At 40.0% G+C, this 20,236-nt stretch overlaps 1 protein-coding gene across 5 annotated transcripts in view; it reads right to left on the minus strand.

Annotated features, from left to right (window-relative positions):
* PHACTR2 (phosphatase and actin regulator 2) overlaps positions 1–20,236 on the minus strand; it is a 252,895-nt gene that overhangs the window by 169,246 nt on the left and 63,413 nt on the right. The window contains exon 1 of one of the 5 annotated variants that reach the window (XM_036906842.2): positions 19,196–19,561. The exons of the other annotated variants lie outside the window; for them this stretch is intronic. Coding sequence (XP_036762737.2) covers positions 19,196–19,208 — 13 coding nt within the window. The 5' untranslated portion in view covers positions 19,209–19,561. Of the gene's footprint in view, positions 1–19,195; positions 19,562–20,236 lie in introns of those variants that run through there. 5 annotated transcript variants of the gene reach the window in all.

A 20,236-nucleotide genomic window follows, 5' to 3' on the forward strand; every position in this document is an offset into this window, starting at 1 on the left:
AGGAACCCCATACAGACACTTTACCCAACCAGAAACTAGAATCTGTTCCCTGCACCGTGATAGATAAGCTTGATCCTGGCAATTCTGAGTAAGTCTTCACCACTGGTCTATTTTTAATTGGTGAAATCTTTGAACTTACCTCCTAAACTCTTCCTTAAAATCATTGCACTTGAGCTACGTTGGCCTCCAAGCTGTCCTTCAAATGGGTGAAGTGTGTTCCATCACATTTGTTCCATTTCCCCAGTGACCACACAGTTCTGCATGTAGGCACTTCCTCAGTGAGCCCGTCCTTGACCCCCCCCCTTTCTTCAATAGCAGCCCTGTCATGCCCCCTATGACTCTGTTTTATTTTGCTTCACAAGGCTTACAATTACCTCATATATTTGCTCATTATCCATTTGCCCTGACAGACTGTAAGCTCTGTTTTTTGTTGAGCCTCATTCCCAAAGTCTAGACAATTCCTACAACACTGTGGGTGTAATACAAAATTTTTGAATACCTGAAATTACTGTGGGGGCTACTGGTTGTTAAGAGCAAATAGTGTTGGGGTGTTTCTAGTTCTCTGGTTAAAGAATATTAGCTCCAGGCCTTTCCTTGTCCTGAGGGCCTAATCTTTATATTTTATCGAGTTATAAGAAAAAATGGGTGGCAACTCCCACTGGATATACTAAGAAAGGCATCTTTCACATTCTAGGGAGTTTACTTCTGGTGAGGCAACAGAAAAAATAAATATGCTGTATTGAAATAACTACTGAGTTGAACTGTAGAAATCTAAGTTCAATATCCCACCTAGTCCCAAGACAGTCCTCATATATATAATCTAATAAACTCTATACTAGCCAAATATATACTTGATATAGCCAAAAATATATATTTGGCTGGTATGGAATTTATGCAACTTCATCCCACAGGTAAAATCTATAACATCCCAAAATACTATGAAGAAATGGATAGATCATAGATCTGGTTCAAAGTGAGTAACTTCCTGTAAGACCTGAGCTACTGCAGAGGGTAAGTTAATGCTTATGGTTGAGAAGACACCCACAAATTCATATTGTAACCAAATGTAACAACAGCTGTGTATACATCAGTGAGGTGTTTCACTTATTCTAAGAAGCTACCATTGCTCAGAACATTTTTATAACTTCTTTGGGGAATTACTAACAAAGCTGGGGGAAAAAGACATGCAAATGGCCAAGAAGCACAGGAAAGCAATCTCAGATTCATTCGTCATGAAGAAAACATGTATCAAAACCACAATGCGATAATACTCCACATCCACGGGATGGCTGTTAGTTAGAAAACGGAAAGCACCAAGTGTGGAGGATGTGCATAAACTGGAATCCTCATATGTTACTGGTAAGAATGTAAAGTGGTACAGCCACTGTGGAAAAGAATTTTTCAGCTCCTCAAAAATTACACACAGTAATAACATACGATCCAGCGATTCTACTGCAGATCAATACCTCAAGGAATTGAAAACAGGTACTCAAACAAACATACGTACACAAATACTCATAGTGGCACTATTCCCCATAGTTAAATGGTGGAAGCAATTTACCCAAATGTCCATCAGTGGATAAATTTCCATACAATGGAATATTATTAGGCCATAAAAAGAAATGGACACATGTTAATACATTCTACAATGTGATGAATCTCAAAAACATTATGCTAAGTGAAAGAAGTTAGACACAAAAGGTCATATATCATTTGATTCATTTTATATGAAATATACAGAACAGGTATATCTATGCCAATACAGATCAGTATTTATAAAGAGCTAGAAAGAAGGGGAAATGGGGAATGACTGCATAATGGGTAGAGTTTTCTTTTGGTGACAAAAACATTTTGGAAGTACGCTGAGGTAGTGGTTATAATGTATTAAATACCACTGAATTGTACATTTTAAAATGGATAATTTTATGTTGTGTGAATTCTACACCACCCAAAAAAAATCTTTTTAAAGATGAGGAAAGACTCTTTTGAGTTCTCCAAGCATATTGCCTATGGCTAGGTGCTCAATAGGTATTTGTGAAACTGAATGGTAAAATATAGTCATGCCCTGTGACCAAATTTATTTTTTGGAATTAGCCAAGATCACTCTAGGCTAAGTCAGCTGAATAAGGTCATCAAACTGAGTCATGCCATCTTAATTTTTGAATATAATAATGTGTAACTACAAAGCAAGGGCCTGCTGGCAGAAACTCACGTTTCCCTCTGCCTAGCAAACTCGAACCTGTTTAAACACTCCAGCTGAAATGTCACCACATCGTGGAGCTTCCCTTACCTTGTCAAGCAGCGCTTCCCCCGGGTCTTGCACTTTGTACTGTTCACAGCTACTACGTACTTCTAGTTCTAAAATGTATCTGTCTCCCCACAACAGTGTTGGTCAGAAGGAAAGCAATGGCTCTAATTTAGTGACACACAATTAGCAAGAAGCACCATGTTGGCAGAGAGAAGGCTTCACAAATGTTTGTTGAAGGACAGAAAGAATGAACTAACAACTGAATGAATAAAGCTTTAGTCGATTTGTGAACTAGCTCAAAAGACAATTCTAAAATCAGAATCCCAAATTTGTTTTGAATAATGTCAGCACTCTGAAATTAATGTATACCCATCCAATGTGAATCATGAAAGAAACTATCTTTGACTGTTTAAATCTAATGTCTGCTGAAAAACATCCCATCCTTTAATTGACTTGCCTTATACATTCTCCCTGAGGTGACTGCTGTGCATAGCATAGCCAGGCAGATGCTCTTAAGACAAAGTTTTTCAGAATAAACATGTGCCAACTTGTCCTCTGAAAGGGTAAACAATGGGTCTTTGTCATTAAGGAAGAAATGTTTTAATATTTTTGTAATCAAGCTGCCACCACAGTTCTGCCAGGCTTTTCTTATCTCATGGGAACATTCTCTGATAACAATGCAGTTTTGTGCTACATTTCAAACAAATCTGGGCCGCTGCAGGTTTGCAAGGGGCAGGGACAGTCTTGTAATTACGTGCCTCGATTCTGCTGTCACACGAAACAAGATGAAATTCTTAGCATTTTTCTTTGACCTTGGGGGCACTTCTGAAACTTGAAGCAGCATGAAACTTAAAGGATTCCAACCCACTGAAATAAGAAAATAAGAGTGTTCACCTGAAACTACACCAAACTAATAAAAGAAGACTTTAAAAAGCTATGCTTACCAATCTCCCGGGTTTCGTAACCCATTCCTGTTTAGACAGCCAATCACTGAGATGAAATTCACTACAGAATTCAGCAATTCTATCACCCAGCTCAGCCACTCTGCTTTACTTTCCTTCCTGGTTCTTACCAAACTGCCTGGCATATATTTATTTGTTTATCGCTTACTGCCTGTTCGTCCTAATAGACTATGAGCTCCATGATAGCAGGACAGGTTATCATGGCTGTGTTCTCTGCAGTTAGAAGAGTGCCTAAGACAGGAGGTGCTGAATTTATATTTGTTGAGGATATCTCTCATCTAAATGATATTCTAAAATTGTGATACTTACAGGAAATAAGAAAGAGGAATTTCAAAGTAATTCAAAACAATTGCAAAATCCACACTCACTAGTGTAACTAAGTCTACTGGCAACACGTTGAAATGATAGTCAGGAAGACAGTAGACCAAGGACCCAGATCTCCTTGCTCAAGGTGAAGCTGAAATCAATATGAAGCACAGACCTATATGATAAGTTATCAAAAAGTATTTGAATGAACTGTCCAGGCAGCAGTTTAAACTCTGAGTCACCAAGTTTTATTTTGACTTACCTCAAAATTAACACCATTCTGGCACAGAAGTGATCCCACTCTGTTGTGTATATGTGACCATATCTTTAACATGAGCAAATAATTCACTCAGCAAATATTCATGATAGGAGATCAGGGCAGTCACCCTAGATTTGCTCTCACCATGTCCCTTGACTCCTGGTTTATTTTATTTTTTTCAGCTCTCGACGGCGGCCTCCGTCATTCATTTCTGCCACTGCTCTCAGTTCTCAGACCCAGTGACAAACCTGGCTTTGCCTCCCTGGCTGCACTTCCATGCATACACCCTCTGGCTTGTTGGTTCAGTCTTTCTAGGAAGCACTTTCTCTGATCCAGGGCACCCCTGGGGTCCTACCTTCTGGCCTGGACCACATTTGAACACAATGCCCCACCCAGAAGGACACAGGATGCAGCTTACCCATCTGAACCCAACTACATACCATGAAAATAAACTGCTTCCTCCAACATTCAAAATGATTGGTGACATACTCCCAAATTGCTTATTTTACCCATAAACCTCACGCCCACCCTCAACACAGGAAGATAGAAGAAAATCCAGCTAAAATGTTCTTGTGGTGGGAATACTGCTTGCGAGTTGATCATAGTGACTGAGTCTGGGTCAGAAGAATTAACAAGATTTAGCGGTTCATTCTGATTAATAAAAGAACAAGTTCAATAGTAGTGTGTGTTGGGGTGGGGCAGGGTGGGGGGGAAGGGTTGGGAGGCAGGACTTGCAACCCTTCATCCCAGTTCCCCTGGGGCTGGGCCCCACCTCATTAGCATGTGGTTAGGAAGTGTGCTGCATTCCAGCTAACCAATTAAAACATAACTTACTGGCTTTTAAACATTTCTAAAAGCAGTACATGCTTATCACAAAAAAAAAAACAAAAACAAAAAAAAACAAAACAGAAACCTCAAGCAAAATAGAAAAGTATGAAGTAAAATATGAAAGTTCCCCTTTCATTCTCCATGGATTGAGACCTGCTAATAGCTTGCGATATACTCTTTCCAGATATTGTCCATGCACACACAACCTGTTTTTATAAAATACCAATGAACGCTATATGCCATGATCACATTAACTTATTTCAACAAGAGTTCAGAAGTTTTTCTCTCTCATCTGGGTAGTATGATGAAGTTTTTTCCTCCTCCACAAATTAAGGTCAAGGGATAATTAAAGCATACTCATACATTTTAGGTATTTTGAAAAAGAATTCCTCCTTCTGGAGGAGGTCCTTTTCAAAGAAAAGGGAAAAAGAGAACCACTAGACTGAGCATTTTCCAGGTTGAAGACTGGTTCCCTTTTACTCCCCACTCATGACCAAGTTTCTCATGCCTCTTTCCTGTGTATAATCAAATCCTCTTAGAGAAGACAAACAAAAACAAAACCTCCGGATATATGGTACTTCTTTATTCATGAAATATCAAATCAATACACGTGTTACTGCAATTACTACATGTTCTGTGTTCCCCTCAAAGGAATCCCTATGAAAACATACATTTAAAAATTCTAAATTTGGTTTAATGGCAGTCAAACAGAAAAGAAAAGAAGATTCCCTAGAACTGTTTCAGACATATAAGGATTTTACCCATATCCTCAAGCAGACAGCTAGCTGTTCTGCATTTTTGCATCTGACTACATTCCTTCAAACTATCCTTTTCTCCTTAAACTTTTTAAAATTTAAATAAATGGGAACATATAAACACACCCTGAGAACATTTTGCAGGTTGGTAACAATGGCACAAGCAGTGAGACAGCTGGCATATATTAAGTACCTACTGTGTGCCACGTACTAAGCTAGGTCTTAAGGAAACCAAGGAGAAGAAACCTTTGCCCTTGAGCAGTCCCTTGGACGGCCCAGTGCCCACACAATGGTGTTTGCCAGGCAAGCTCAGGTGGAGAAGGATTTCCAGATGGTGACAGATGAGCCACATTTCCTGAAAGACAAACAGGAACTCAGCAGGTGAAGAATGGGAAAGGAACTGGGGGTGGGGCGGGGGAAGAGCATGTAACCAAGCCAGGAAGTAGGAACACAGAATCTTGAAGAGCAGATGAGGAGCCTGGGGTGCGGGGACCCAGGGCTGCGTGACAGGAGGTGTGATATTGTTGGTGACACAAGTGGGGCCCAAGCAGACAAGAGCTTTGTGTGAGATTCTGCACTTCAATTTCATCCTGAAGACCTGGGCAACATCACTGGAGATTCTGTCACGGACTGGGACATACACTGAATTGCCATTTCGTCCAAGGAAATGTTAAAAATCTCCATGAACTGCAGTCCATACACATAAATCTTAAGAAAACAGGCCCTCATTTGGGTCTGTGTACCATTACTTTGGACAGAAGAATAACAATCTTGATTATCTGGTTTCCCAGACCACAAAGGAAACATCACATATAAACATTTTTTTGTGTGTGTGTGTATCTCTATGGAATGATGGATGTTAACAATTGGATGATAATAATTTCACAATACATGTAACTCACGTCATTATGCTGTATCCCTTAATCTTATACAGTGCTGTATGTCAGTGATATTTCAATAAAACTGAGAGGAAAAAAAAAAAAGAAATGCCGCATGAACAGGGAGGGAAATATGGAAGCTGCCAGAAGCAATACACTGACAACAGCAGAAAGGGACGGCTGGGCATCTGAAGACACAAGGTAAGAAAGCAGGGGAGGCAGAGCAGGCTGGGGGAAGGGACCTCACAACCATCTGTGATGCAGCTGGGAGGATCAAATGAGTTGATATTTGTAAAGATTTAAAATTCATGTATGTGCTAAATGAGTTGGCTGTTCTGTTATACTTCTACTAGAGCCAAGTATCATAGACCCTATACTGAGATGAGGAGAGTGAGGCCCAGGGACATGGCCAGGGCTCAGTGCCAGGAAGGGGCTCAGCCAAGAATGGAGCCTCCTTTTCTGGCTCAGTCTGGTTTCTTTGCACTATTCCAAATGATAGGGTATATTCAATTTGAGATGGTAGGTAAATGTGACAAAATATAAGCAAGAGTTGCAACTTAAGAATGACTGTTACGCAAAATACAAAGTAAGATGAGGTGCTGGTGGGGAAAGGGGGAGTTTCCTTGCCACTGCTGGTTGCATGGGTCCTGCCTGTGCTGTTCCAGAGAGAAGCTGGAACTGGGGCAACAAGCTGCCCTTCCTCGCTGAAGGGGCCCGAGACGTCCCAGGGGCATGGGAAACTCATGCCTGACTCCTGAGTGTTCTTCGTTGCCAGCTCATACCAGATCGAATAAGCCAGAATAAAATGTATGCAGTGATCCCAACATCTCCTATAAACCTGTTTCATAAACCAGCATCTACCTTGGTCTCTCTCATTCCCTAATTTGTCCAAATCCCCTACCCAATACTCTGTCCATACTGGAGCTGGATCTCCATGCTTAATCTCTGTGGGAAAATACTAGGGCTTTCCAAATCCTCCTATTCTTGTCCTTTCCCTGGAAGTTTGTACTGTCCCCTCATCGGCTCTCCACCTGCCATATAAACATATGCCCTTGAAATGTGTGGTCCCCTAATTGAGGAGCCTCTACTGGAATGTCCAGCTGATTTCCAGTCCCTAATCACCTGACTGCATATCCTAGTACAGAGAGCTTCAAAATAACAGATTGGAACCTTTGTGTTTCATGGACACTGTGACAAAAGCCTTTTGGCTGTCCTCCCCAGAGACAGCTTTTGTGGCCAGGACAAATATAACACATTTCCCTGAAAAAAAAAAAATGTTGCATGCAACCCAAAGGGTAAATTGCGTTTGGCTCTCCTTCAATGTAAAAATCGATGGAAATCAGATTTGGCATGACCCATGCCTCATGAGTTGGCAAATGGCCAAACACAGACTCAACCAGACATGCTTTTATATGTCAATGCAACATTTTCCATATGCAGCCAAGCTGTGCATGAGGCTGCTCTCTGAAAATATATAAATAAATCCACTTCACTGCCTTAGTTTCATATCTGTAAAAGCAGAACTGATCATTGGAAATGTTGACATAATTCACTGGAGGACTGTGAGAAATGAACTATATTTGTAAGCATTTTTGAACATGAAAGGATATTACTGAAGCATGGAGAGCATTCTAAAAAAAGAAATCACTTATTTCTCGTCCTGCATTTAAAGCATAGTTTTGTGGAACTTGATTTTGTTTTAAAATAATCCAGGCACTTAAAAGTACAGGCACAGTTTTTATAGTTTTGAGGCTCCGGGCCTTCCCTGGAACTGTTAGGGACACAGTCCATGTCTGTTAGTATAAGAGACACCTTTGTTTATAGAACATTAGGGCTGTGACAAAAACTGACATAAGCCAGGAAATATGAAAGTTAATGGCGGTACTTCATTCTAAATGTATGCTACAGGGCTTCTGGTTTTCTACAAAGTCTAGATTTTAAAGACAAAGTTTGCTTTAATATTCAACTCTCTATCTTTTTCCAGCTACAGTCATAGCAACAGTTATTTAAACAAATGTCTTTGAACTTCCTTAATTTAAAGAAATGACCCTTAGGTTTAATGAATATTATAAAACGCTTATTGTTCGAGCAAATGAGTTGGCTCCACATATGGGCGTCTGTATGTAAGCATCACAGACAAGCATAATGGGAGCTGTGAAGACCGGGATCTCGCACAGGAGACCTAAGATATTTTCACTCTTACAGCATGTTGGCCATTCTCAAAGGTCAGGTCCTTTTATCTCCATGTTAAAAATGCCCTCAGTTGGATGGATGAACTTTGAAGCAAGTCTCAGTTAGTGATATGGAATCTAGCTGAGTGCCTCTCCACAGTAAGTGGGTCAAGTGGACACAGAATCCCCCACCACTGCCATGCAACAGCCTCACGGAGAGATGTGTCTGTATCTGCAGGTCAATGCAGTCCTCCGACAGGAGACAATAAAGCATTTTTGTAAATGGCACAAAAACCTTTATGGTTCTAATAACAATGTACTTTCATATTGGTAATAGTCAATTACCTTGCTGACACATGAAGCAGAGGATACCTGCTCTGTTTGAGCAGCTTCATTCTATGTCACTTAGACCAACAGTGGGTCTGACCATGGGTGTGCAATAGAATCATCCATGAAACATTTTTTTTTAATGCAGCTATCCCTTTTCCCCATGGGCAATTCTGAATTAGGAGGAGTGGTATGGGGCAATTGGTAGGTAGGTAGATAGGTAGATAGACTGGCCAATCAATTGACAGATACAGAAAGAGAGATAGATGATAGGTGGGTATACAGACAGGTGGACAGAGAGGTAGGTAGGTAGGTAGATGGACAGACAAAAGTACTTTAATTCTATAAGTGATCTTGATAGGCTCCCCACTGCTTGTTTTAGGTGGTCTAAGGCCACATCATTCAACTGCCAATGAAAATTAATTCAGTTTCTACATTAAGTATTAGCACACAATAAATGATATGCCTCAGGCTTTATTTCAGCCAGCTTATTCATTTGTCCTCTTAGGGAAAGGTGCTGCATTAGATGGTGAGGTCATGGAACAGACATGGCCCTGTCCTTGACAAGCATGTGACAGACACATAAAAGAGCACAACACTTCACCTGATGGGTGCTGCAAGTGGGGCAGGAGAGCGTTCTGTGGGGCGGGAGGTGGGAGAACACCAATTCCGTCCAGAGGAATTGCAGAAGGTTCTCCTTCAGGGAAAACGACACTTGCACTGGTCTTAATCAATGAGGCGACTTTGCAAGGTGGCAATGGGGGATGTGGAGCAGCCCAGGCCTTCTGTGTATAAGGATTAGCATGTTTAAATTATCTGTGTTTCTGGGTGTACTGAGAAGTGTGGAGTGGCCAGCCCACAGCATGTGCGAGTGAGGGGAACGGGGAGAAGGGGCGGGAGGTGGGGCAGGAAGGCGGTCAGGACGGGGAGGGGCATCCATGCACAAGTGATGCTGCAGGTAAATCCAGGATAAGGGTCCCTTGCAAGCCTCCTTTGTATTCCTGGGAGCTCCACCCAATGCTAGATGTTTGATTTGTAAAAACACTTAGAATCAAAAACCCTCTGTCACTTTTTCAAGGGATCTTTACAATCACATGAGATATTAAGCCAAATATTATGAAAGATGATTTCATTAATTTTTATTGTTTCCATTAAAAGGTATGTATTAAGTCTAGTGTATAAAAAAGGCACCATTTATTAAGCAAAATACTCAGAAAACAAGCTATCAAATCATCCCTTTGTTACAATATTTGAGGTCACTGTCAGTTCAAAATGATCTGAAACTCATTCTGAGGAGGGTGTGTGTGTGTGTGTGTGTGTGTGTGTGTGTGTGTGTGTGTTTGGAGGAGAGAATAGGACCTATTTCTCTATCACTAAAAAGCAGGACACCTGGGGTGAGTCACATGATATAGCAAATATAGCATCGGTGTCTAATAGTGGCTCTGACCCAGCCACACGGCACAGATACACAGTTAGTGATGATTAAATCATAGCAGTGCTATTTGGGGTCTAATAATGTACCTTTTCTATTACATAAAACTTGGCAAGGGATTTTTTGCATCTCGTATTAAAACTCACATGTAAAATCTCACCAGAAACAGTTTTTGCCATGGTGATGAATTGTCACTTAATATTTAATTTGCTTGGGAGACATTAAAGGAGAAAACAACCTTCCTGACTAGGAAGTAGGTGACTAAGTCTCTCCATAACAAACATAGGCTTCTTTAAGCCATCTGAAAGGGCTGGGTTACAGAAAGCCTGGATTCAGTTTACGGTGCTCCTCTCCTGAGCTGTCATCCAGAAGAAGAGGAAGGGGACAGAAGCTGACTGCTTACTTGTACTAGGTGGACATTTCTGAGAGCGTGTCATAGTGGTTCTCACCCTGGTGTCCATTAGAACATTCTGGGAGGCTTTGGAACAGGTCAACCAATGTTGTGACCCCACACCAGAGACTCTGAACTGATTAGTCCAGGTGAGGCCTAGAGCCTGGTATGTTTTAAAAGCTCCCAGGCGATTCTGACGGGTGGCTAGAGCTGGGAGCCACCACTGTAACTCTCAGGAGGGCACAACATATGTCTATGGTGTATAAACTGCCCTCGAGATGCTTACAGTCTGATTGGGAAAAAGACTCAAATGCAGAGTAATGTTGGATAAACCACTCTTAAGTATAAAACTGTGTGGTGAGCTGTGAGTGCCCTGAGAAAAGACAGGAATTGAAGATGTCAAGAAGATGATATATGTGCTGGACCTTGAAACAGGGCTGGAATTGTGTTAAATTCTCTCTTCCCATCTCACTGCCACCACCCAGTCAACAGTCAGTGGATTTCATTCTTAGGAGCTTCCATTCTTGCCTCTGTCCTGTCTGTTCTTCCCATTGTTATGCTGGAAACCACCGGTTCTATCATGTAATGCCTCTGCCTAAAACCCTTCGAAGGCTCCTGAGAGCTCCTAGAACAGAAGCCAGAGCTCAGGCCCATCATGACTGGCCTGAGACCCCTGGCCAGCATCCACTGTCCCTTCTCATGCTGTCACCACACCCTGGCAACATGGGGCTTGCTTTTTGTACCTTGAATGTCCCAATCCCGTTCCTGTCTGGGGGCTTCTGTGTTTGCTGGCCACTCTGCTTGGGACATATCTTCCCTGGCTCTTCCAGGACTGATTCCTTTTTTTTTTTTTTTTTTTTGAGAGGGCATCTCTCATATTTATTGATCAAATGGTTGTTAACAGTTAACAACAATAAAATTCTGTACAGGGGACTCAATGCACAATCATTAATCCACCCCAAGCCTAATTCTCACCAGTCTCCAATCTTCTGAAGCAAGACTGATTCCTTTTTATTCTTTAGGTCCCAGCATGCATGTCGCCTTCTCAGGGAGGCTGCCCATGGCTGCCCAGTCTGGAGCAGTCCTCTGCCCAACCTCATTCTTCATCCGTGTATCGGTTTATGAATGTCATGGCACCAATCAACAACCCAAATACCTTATCTGTATATTATTAGCTTTTGCTTTCTCTGCTAGAATGAACTTCCTTGATGGCAACCTCTGTCTCATTCACTCTTACCCACACTAACTAGCACAGAGTGAGTGATCAGGAAACATTTCCTGGATGGAAGAATGACTGAATGCTGAGGATGAAAAGGCACTCTAGGTAAGAACAGCAAGAACAAAAGGAAGGAAGGGGACACTCGTGTGTGTGTGTGTGTGTGTGTGTGTGTGTGTGTGTGTGTGTGTGTGTGCACCACACAGAGAACAGACCAGTGGAAGTGGAGCACACATGGGAAATAACTGAAGATAAGGATGAGCAAGTCACACACAGTCACTAAGAGCCACGAATATCAGGATTTGAACTTCACACCTGCTAAGGTGTAAAAAATGCACCAGGGCTAAATGATTCAGCCTGACCGGAAATCATGTTTGTAAAGCCCAAAAAGTATGAGGCATAATTTTAGTCACTATACATAATTAGAAAATTAAATATTTGGAAAAATTGATTTATGTGTAGAACTTAAAAATGTAATTTTGGGGGACAGACAGCTGTATGTTGGGGAATCATCTTCTATAGGAGAATTCTTCAGAGCCACTTATCAAAAACATATTGCAGATACTTTATATCTGACAGTAGGAAAATCTGCCAGCCTAACTTTGAGACGATGGCTTCTCTTGACACATATGTCAAAATTTATATAGAGAGCATTATTTCACTGCATGCTTTTCAAATCTTGTAGAGTTTGAAAAGTAATAATGTGGAATGTAACATGTTAGTATTCCTGATGAAAAGTCATACATAAGTGTGATGAAAAGACAAAACATCATGTTACTCTGTGATCTCCCTCTAACCATGATCCCTCTGAAAGAAAATGAAAGTATAAAATTCTCTCCTATCTCAGAAAAGTGTGTCTATTAAATCTGGAAATATCATTTAAAAATCCTCTTGTGCCTCTTTTCATACTTTCTGTTATTGATCCTAATACTATCACAGACTTCAAATGAAAAAAATTTTGAATTCTTTGTATTGTGGTAACAAATCTCTATCAAAAAGCCACATTATAAAAAATTCCATTTTATAAACACATGAATGTTTATGAAAGAAACAATTCTCAACTACATACTTTCTTACCCATATACCTCTATCTAATAGACTATTCATATATATGATAAGCTCATGTTTGACAATAAACCATTTATTATATATGCTTACTACATCCCAGACACTCTACTCAACACTGTGAAGATACAAAGATAAAGACTCTCCACACTCAAAGCAATATAACAACATAAAAAATGCTGGGTTGAATTTTGCTATTGTCAAACAGAGCTGGAATCAAGTTTATATATCACCCACTTACGTATTGAGCGGGCTCTTATTTAGCCCGTTTCCTTATGTATAACCTGGAGAAATAATATTTACTTACAGAATGATTCCAAGTATTAATGATGCAACATATGTAAAATACTTAAGGTGGAAATAAGTAAGCTCCCTTCCTTTCAGGACATTTAATCTTCAGTTAAATATTATTTGCCTTTGTTATATATGTTATTAATGTCTACTTACAAAACAGAACTTTGAAGTTAACATTTTACATATAAAATCTCCTATCATCAATGTTTGGTAATTCATGTGCAATGTTAGTATGGATAAATAAAACCTGCACATTGCTCCTCATCTCACAGATGTATTTGAATTATATTCATTTCCAAAGCAGGCATAAGCCCTAGCTCCCTTTCCTTCTTTATTTCCTCTGATGGATATGGATGACACAGATATTTAATTCTTAAATTATCAAGCATTGATACTTGTACAAATGAATAATTTGGTAGTTCCCCCAAAATGGTTTCTAAGGTGAGGAGACGGGAAGTTGAGAAGAATTCATGAGAGAAGAATAAAGTGAAATGGAAAGCAAAAATAAAAATTAAGGAATTTTGACAATGATTCCCAAATCTGAGTTATACGCCCTGCAACTAGGCTCCCCAGGAGCCCCTGTGGGGAACACACTGGCAAATGCTGCATTCTGTTTCCATCTGGGCAATTCACAACAAATGTTAGCACAGGCAAGGAATTACATGCTAATTCCACTATATGTCAAAAAACCTGTTGAACATTATTAAACTCAGCAATTCTCAAAATTGCCTGAATGCTAACTTCTGTGTGTGTGTGTGTGTGTGTGTGTGTGTGTGTGTGTGTGTGTGTGTGTGTCTTGAGAGGACAGGGTGAGGATTAATTAACATTCTATGGAATTAATGTGCAATAGCATGTAACTTAGAAAATGTTGGGTTATTGATTTTCCTTCTCTGCCACCAAGTCTCTATATCTTTTCTAATGTTTCTTCTGGACTCAAGCCATTTGATAAGAATTCCTATTTTTATCTTATGGATATACAAATATCAGAATGGGTTTTGACTTCGAAAAGATGAGTGGTTGCAAAGGAAAAAAAAAACTCAGAATTAATTCTAATGATCTGAAAAACAATCGAACAAAACACCAAAACTTTGTTTTAGAAATAAAGACTCTGTCCTGCATCTCCACACTCTTAAACCAAACAAACCAGTTTATTCTCAGGGGGTCGGAGTCACTGCACAATCAGAACAAAAAATACTAAGAAATTTAGTGTCACTTTTAGAGTACTTCTATGTACATGAACTTATTTTTCCTTCTGATGTTTTGGTTTTAAGAGACAGTGATCTCCATAACAAGAATGGCATTTTAAAAATAGATGTTTCAAAAAGCAGATTATGTATCAAATTTTAATCTCTTCTGGAGAAAAATATCTTTACATGAAGTTTGGGTGCTTTTAGAATACTGATAAACCATAAAATGTCATAACAGCACAATAAATTCAAAGGAAAACTGTGTCATTTATTGTGTTACAGCTAATAAAGTGTTAAATGATAAGAATTTTTACAATATAAGGAGCATTTCAGAGACTAAGAATGAATTTTTTCTTAAAAAGGAAATCTGTTCTAAATTTTTATTAGTTTGCTAGAAGAGCTGGCCACATTATATTGCTACTCTGAGGCTATGATCCACCTACCAAAAAGTATGCACACAAACACTTAAAGTATATATGTATGCCTATGACATTATACTTCTGAAAAGCATCTTAGTCAACAAAACTATATATACTAATATCAAGATACCATGAAAGTAGGGATTGGAAGAAAAAAATTGAATTGCACTAAGTATAAATTTCAAATACAGTGGAATGTCCCAGAAAAAATGTCCCAAACACATTAATTCACATAACAAGCCTGCTCCTTTAGGAAACCATTTTCCTGTATCACCGTCTACCATTGTCTGGGATCCTTTGCTCTGACAGCCTGAGCCGCTAAGATAGATTCTCCTATGAAAGTTTTGAACCCGTTTGAAATAAAATGTTTTTGTGCTTACATTTTCCTATGGAGCTTCCTGGACTTGACCAAAACTATTTCCATGCTGAGGGGCACATTTCTCCTGGACTGGTCTTATCTCCACCTGTGTTGAAAAGATTTTCAAGGAGCACTGAGTCTTCTGTCTCTACACCACCCCAACGGGTCTCCCACAGGCTGTGCAGGAGCAGTAGGGTTGAATTTACAGAGCTGAACTGAACAGGGCATACGTAAAATAGAAAAGACTTTAAAGTCTGGGTGAAAACTAAATAAACAACCTTGCCTTATCACAAATCCACGACTAGTAAGGAATTTTGTGTGTGCATGTGGGCCAGTACCTGTATGTGTACAGACACATCTTTTAGTGGATTAAAAAGTCATCTCTGAACTGATTAAGGCAATTCCAAAAGGGGACTCCTTGTTTTTCCCTGTGTTCCATAGTGTGAGACTATTATGTTAGGTTCTCAGACTAGAAACCTCAAAGGTCTGCTTTGACTGGACTCCTTCCCCCTCTCTCCTTCTCCACTCATCTTGCCCTCCGGATCTATAGTCAACACATCCCTCAGGCCCATTCCCATTTCTCATCAATTTCCAATTTCATCTTTGGGACAGCCACCAGACTAGTCCCTGCTTATAACTGTTCACCTTTCCACACCATCACCACACTGCTAGAGCTACCCAGCTGGAGCACGTATTTGTTCATAAAACAATCCCACTGCTTCAGTTTTTGATGGTTCTTTAAACAGCCAACATGCATTGCGAATTACTATTCGCCAGCCATTGCACAGAAAGCTCTCTATGTATTATGTTCTCTTCATAATAACCCTGTGAGATGGGCACAGTGATCGTTGACACTTACAAGTGAGAAAACAAATGCATACAGAGATTACATAGCTTGTTCAGGGTAGCCAGGATGGCAGGTGCCAGAGCCAGTCTTCATCTCAGATTATCTGATGCTCTTGATCTTGCTATTAAAAATCTTTTCTCACTCTGGTTCCCAAATAACTCTTCAGTCTTTTGTACGGGGAGCTAATAGACTGTGAACTTCTCAGATTCAGGGATTATATGTCAAGACTCAAAACTCTTTAAGGTGAGGGCACAGTGGCTTTCACAGCTGCCACCTCCCCACCAACTGAGTGTGCCTCTTATGACCACACATGGTAAAGGAAATATCCCGATCTCAAGCAAGGAAAAACATTAGCCCAATATATGCTGCAGAATTTTTTAAATAATACTCTGCCTCTTGTAGAATATGGAATTACGGTTCAAAAACATATTTTTTCAGACATCGATCACACACTCTAATCAGCTTTGCCTCATCATCCCTTTTCACAGTTCACTCATGAGAACCACTTGATGAAGACCAGGTGGAGACACAGCAGAGGGACACAGGTGCAGGGACAAAAAAATACTTGGACGGCAGGTCTGGTCATAGACTTGTTTCTATACAGGACCATCTGAGTTGTTATGGAACTTATGAGAAGAAATAGTCATACGAAAAACAGAAGGAAAAGTTAGATATCTCTAAAACTGCTCTGACATAGTCCACACACACACTGTTTGATAAATATTTTATTGTTATTCCAGGAAAAGCTTTTAAAGGAATACATATGCCAGCAATTATGGGGAAGGGATGTCTCCTTCTTGGAGATAGTAGGAATGTCAGCTCTTGGCTGCTAAGGAGAGGGTGGACAGACTCACAATGGCTAGCTTGCTGCAGTATCCATATGCACCCTGCAAGCGACAGAGTTCTAGGCAGCAACTCTTCCTTTATTTGTTCACAGCAGAAAACACAAATACCTCCAGTGCAACATTCTGTGTGATTTGAATAAATCAGAGGCACTCGGCTGGAGTGCACCACTGTTCTGTTTCTGCCTAACAATTGTTCCACCCCCAGCACAGAAAGCCCTGCTGGAGGAAGGCCTGGCTTCTTGAAACTGATGGGTCAATTGTTAGGACTGGTGCTCAGCTCGCAAATGCTGACCTCTGATATCCAGGGCCTAACCTCATTTCTGACCGGAAAAATTTAGGCAGAAATTCAAAATTGTTAAGTTGTTTAAATTAAATTGGAGAAATTGTAGTGCTCCAAGTTCATTGGGCATCTTAGCATAATGTTAGAGGCATTTGGAGTTTTTTGTGTTTTTGTTTTTTTTGGCAACTTACCAGTACTATCTTAAATATCTTCCTTATAGCCGATACAATATATTGAGGTGTGTGTGTGATGGACGTTTACTATAAGAGAGGATGCTACTTCACCAAAACACTGCCATGAGAAGTGACCATTCACAGTCAATTAGCCATTATAAAAAAAAGGTGTTATTTCTGGAATAGTCAATGTAATTTAAAAGCCTCTTATTCCACTTAATTATATACATATCTATATTTGGAATTTCACCTAAAATTTGAAATGATATAGAAATTGCTGCTTTGAAGTCAGTAGACATGGTGCATAAATGTCCTCAAACTTGTCAGGAGCGGAGGTATTTTATTAATGGCATTGAGAAGCACAAACAAATAGAAGTACAAATTATGAAAACACTTACCCCCTTAAGCCACAGTCAGCCAGAATCATAACCCTCAGCATTTTTTAAGCCCACAAAAAGGCTTCTGCAGTAGTTTCTATCCTTTTCCTAAGTGGCCTTTAAATAAATATATGAGTCAGTTAAGGAAGGCATTTACTTGAATTAAAGTGATAATTCTGCCAGGACGTCAGTGCAGTTAATTGTGGGTGGCGGAAGTTTTACATGAGGCTAAATTAGGGATTCTAGTTTATTTATTTATTTTTTACTCACTCTGCTGCTGTAATTAGAGAAGCTTTGGGTTGATCTTGATATTGTGCCTTGTCATGGATTATTACACCTACATGCTTTTATGACAAGCCCTGTGGCATATTTTTTTAATGACCAGAATGGGGGCATAATTCATATGCATCAGTCCTTGCCTCCTTCCTACTACTACTACACACACACACACACACACACACACTCTCCCAATACTCATTTTATTTCTTGACAACTCTGAAATTTTCATTCCTAATATTGTACCTTTATTTCAATGATTCAATGTCAAATTCAAAATTATTTTAGTCACAGAGTTTTATTCCAGGTAAGCTATTTCATAAAAGAACTCAAAATACTCTGCCTTCAAAATGTCCACTTGCCTAAGCTACCTGCATCAGGATGGAAAGAGCTACATTTCATAAGTACGTTTTACTGAAAAACAGATGGTGTTATTGCACAGAATGTGTTTTAAATGATGTATCCTTTTAGCAGAGCTGACCCTGTCGCAACGTGCTGTAGGGCACCACTGGGACACTCACAGCAGCTGAGGAACTGAACTCATGAGTTTCAAGAGACAGAAAATCTATCACACATTTCAGAGAATTCTACATTCAGTGTCAATAACACCACAACAAGGAGTGTTTATTTTCTAAGAGTTCAGTAAAGCAGAGATAAAAGAAAAGGTTCTACATGAGAAGTCATGCTAATCATTTCAGTGGCATTAGAATACGGCAACAGTTATGTTTGTCTAGCTGTCAAGTAAGCATATTAAAAACAAATATGCTTTCAAAAGGTACATAGTTGGCCCCTAATATCTATACTCTGAAATTGAAATATCAGAAGGTAGTGAGACATTGTCTACATTTCATCCCTAGACAAGACTAAGCATCAGATGCAGGAATACACCAGCTATGGCACTGTGTAACACTCACTGGAAAAAATTTTTCTGCTCAGCTCATTAACTCCATCTACCTTTTGCCACCCCTTAGTAATAGATTTTTCATTACCTACATGCATTTTTCACCCACTGTTCTGAGCACAAAAGAATGGACCAGCATACTTTCTGCAGCCTAAATAAGAAACAATGTAGTCTTCCAAAAGGTGAATGAGGAATTCTAATCTGTGTTAGCAATTCCTGAACTTCAAAGCAAACACTAATTGCTTTGGGGACCATGCAGCAGGGTTAACACGTTACATGTCTCCCCCGTCTTGAACATTTAAGTGCAGAACAAGACCAAGAAATAGGCAAACATTTTACAGCAAAGGATGCAGACTGCAAAGGAGCCTAGAGGCTATGAATTCCTGCTTGCTTTACCTACCGGCATTGTCCATGTCTCAGGAGTGGCGAGGCGAGTTCTGTAGCCTGGCGGCGGACTCCCTGGCTCTTCTCCTGGCTAACGAAGCACCCTGCCCTTCTGCTGATTATCAGTCCTTGCTGGCACACAGAGCATACTTCATGCACTGTCTGCAGGAGACACGGCCAGGAAATTTATATCTCCAAGGATGACAAACAGCCATTAGCTCCATTACAGGCTGATTAAGAGAGACGGAGCCTATCAAGTGGATACTAGAATCCACTGGGGTTTTCACCTCTGTTCTAAGCAAAGGAGGGGGGAAAAATCACTGCAATGTTGAGTGTACTGCACATTTCAGAAAAGAAGTGCACATGCTATGCAGACACAGTGCCTTTCCCAAAGATGCCAGAGCAAACACGAGCAGCAGGAGGCACAGATAATTCAAAGGTAAAAAGGAATCTTAAAAAATGTAATAAATTATCCTTCCTTTGGGGTTGGTCTAAATGTGGTCCAGCCTTTATCACTGACATCACTGAATGACTGGGCAACTTTTCAATTTAGAATTTTAAAGTTTTTATTGTTTGGGGGCTAGGCAAGGAAGAGCAGATAAAACATTTTCAGATAAAGGCTAATCTTTAGTATTTCTGCCCTAAGTAAATGCTAAGCAGCTGTGTATGGCCATTCCATTTAGGTTATGTTTTCATCATGACTAGTGTTCCTATTTGTGGTCAGAATTTCTGCCCATCTAGCCTAACAGAGAAATTCAAAGGCTTTTCAATAAATGTCATTAATAACACAAAAAATCATTGTCAAATAATGTCAGGAGACTCTACATTTCTGTAGGACTGTATAAGGACTCTAATGGTACGATCTATAGCCATCTAAGTAATAGACATTGGGCATCAAGAAAAATGCATTTACTAACACAGGAAAACCCATTTTACTTTAATTTGGCTATGCAAAGACACCTCTCAAAGACCCCTAAAACTGCTTGTGTTATCAAGGAGAAGGACAGGCAGAGTGCTGGAGAAATTATGTGCCATGCCCTGTGGCAGTTAGGACATT

The sequence above is a fragment of the Manis pentadactyla genome, chromosome 12 (genome assembly GCF_030020395.1).
Source record: "Manis pentadactyla isolate mManPen7 chromosome 12, mManPen7.hap1, whole genome shotgun sequence".
Taxonomy (NCBI): Eukaryota; Metazoa; Chordata; class Mammalia; order Pholidota; family Manidae; genus Manis; species Manis pentadactyla.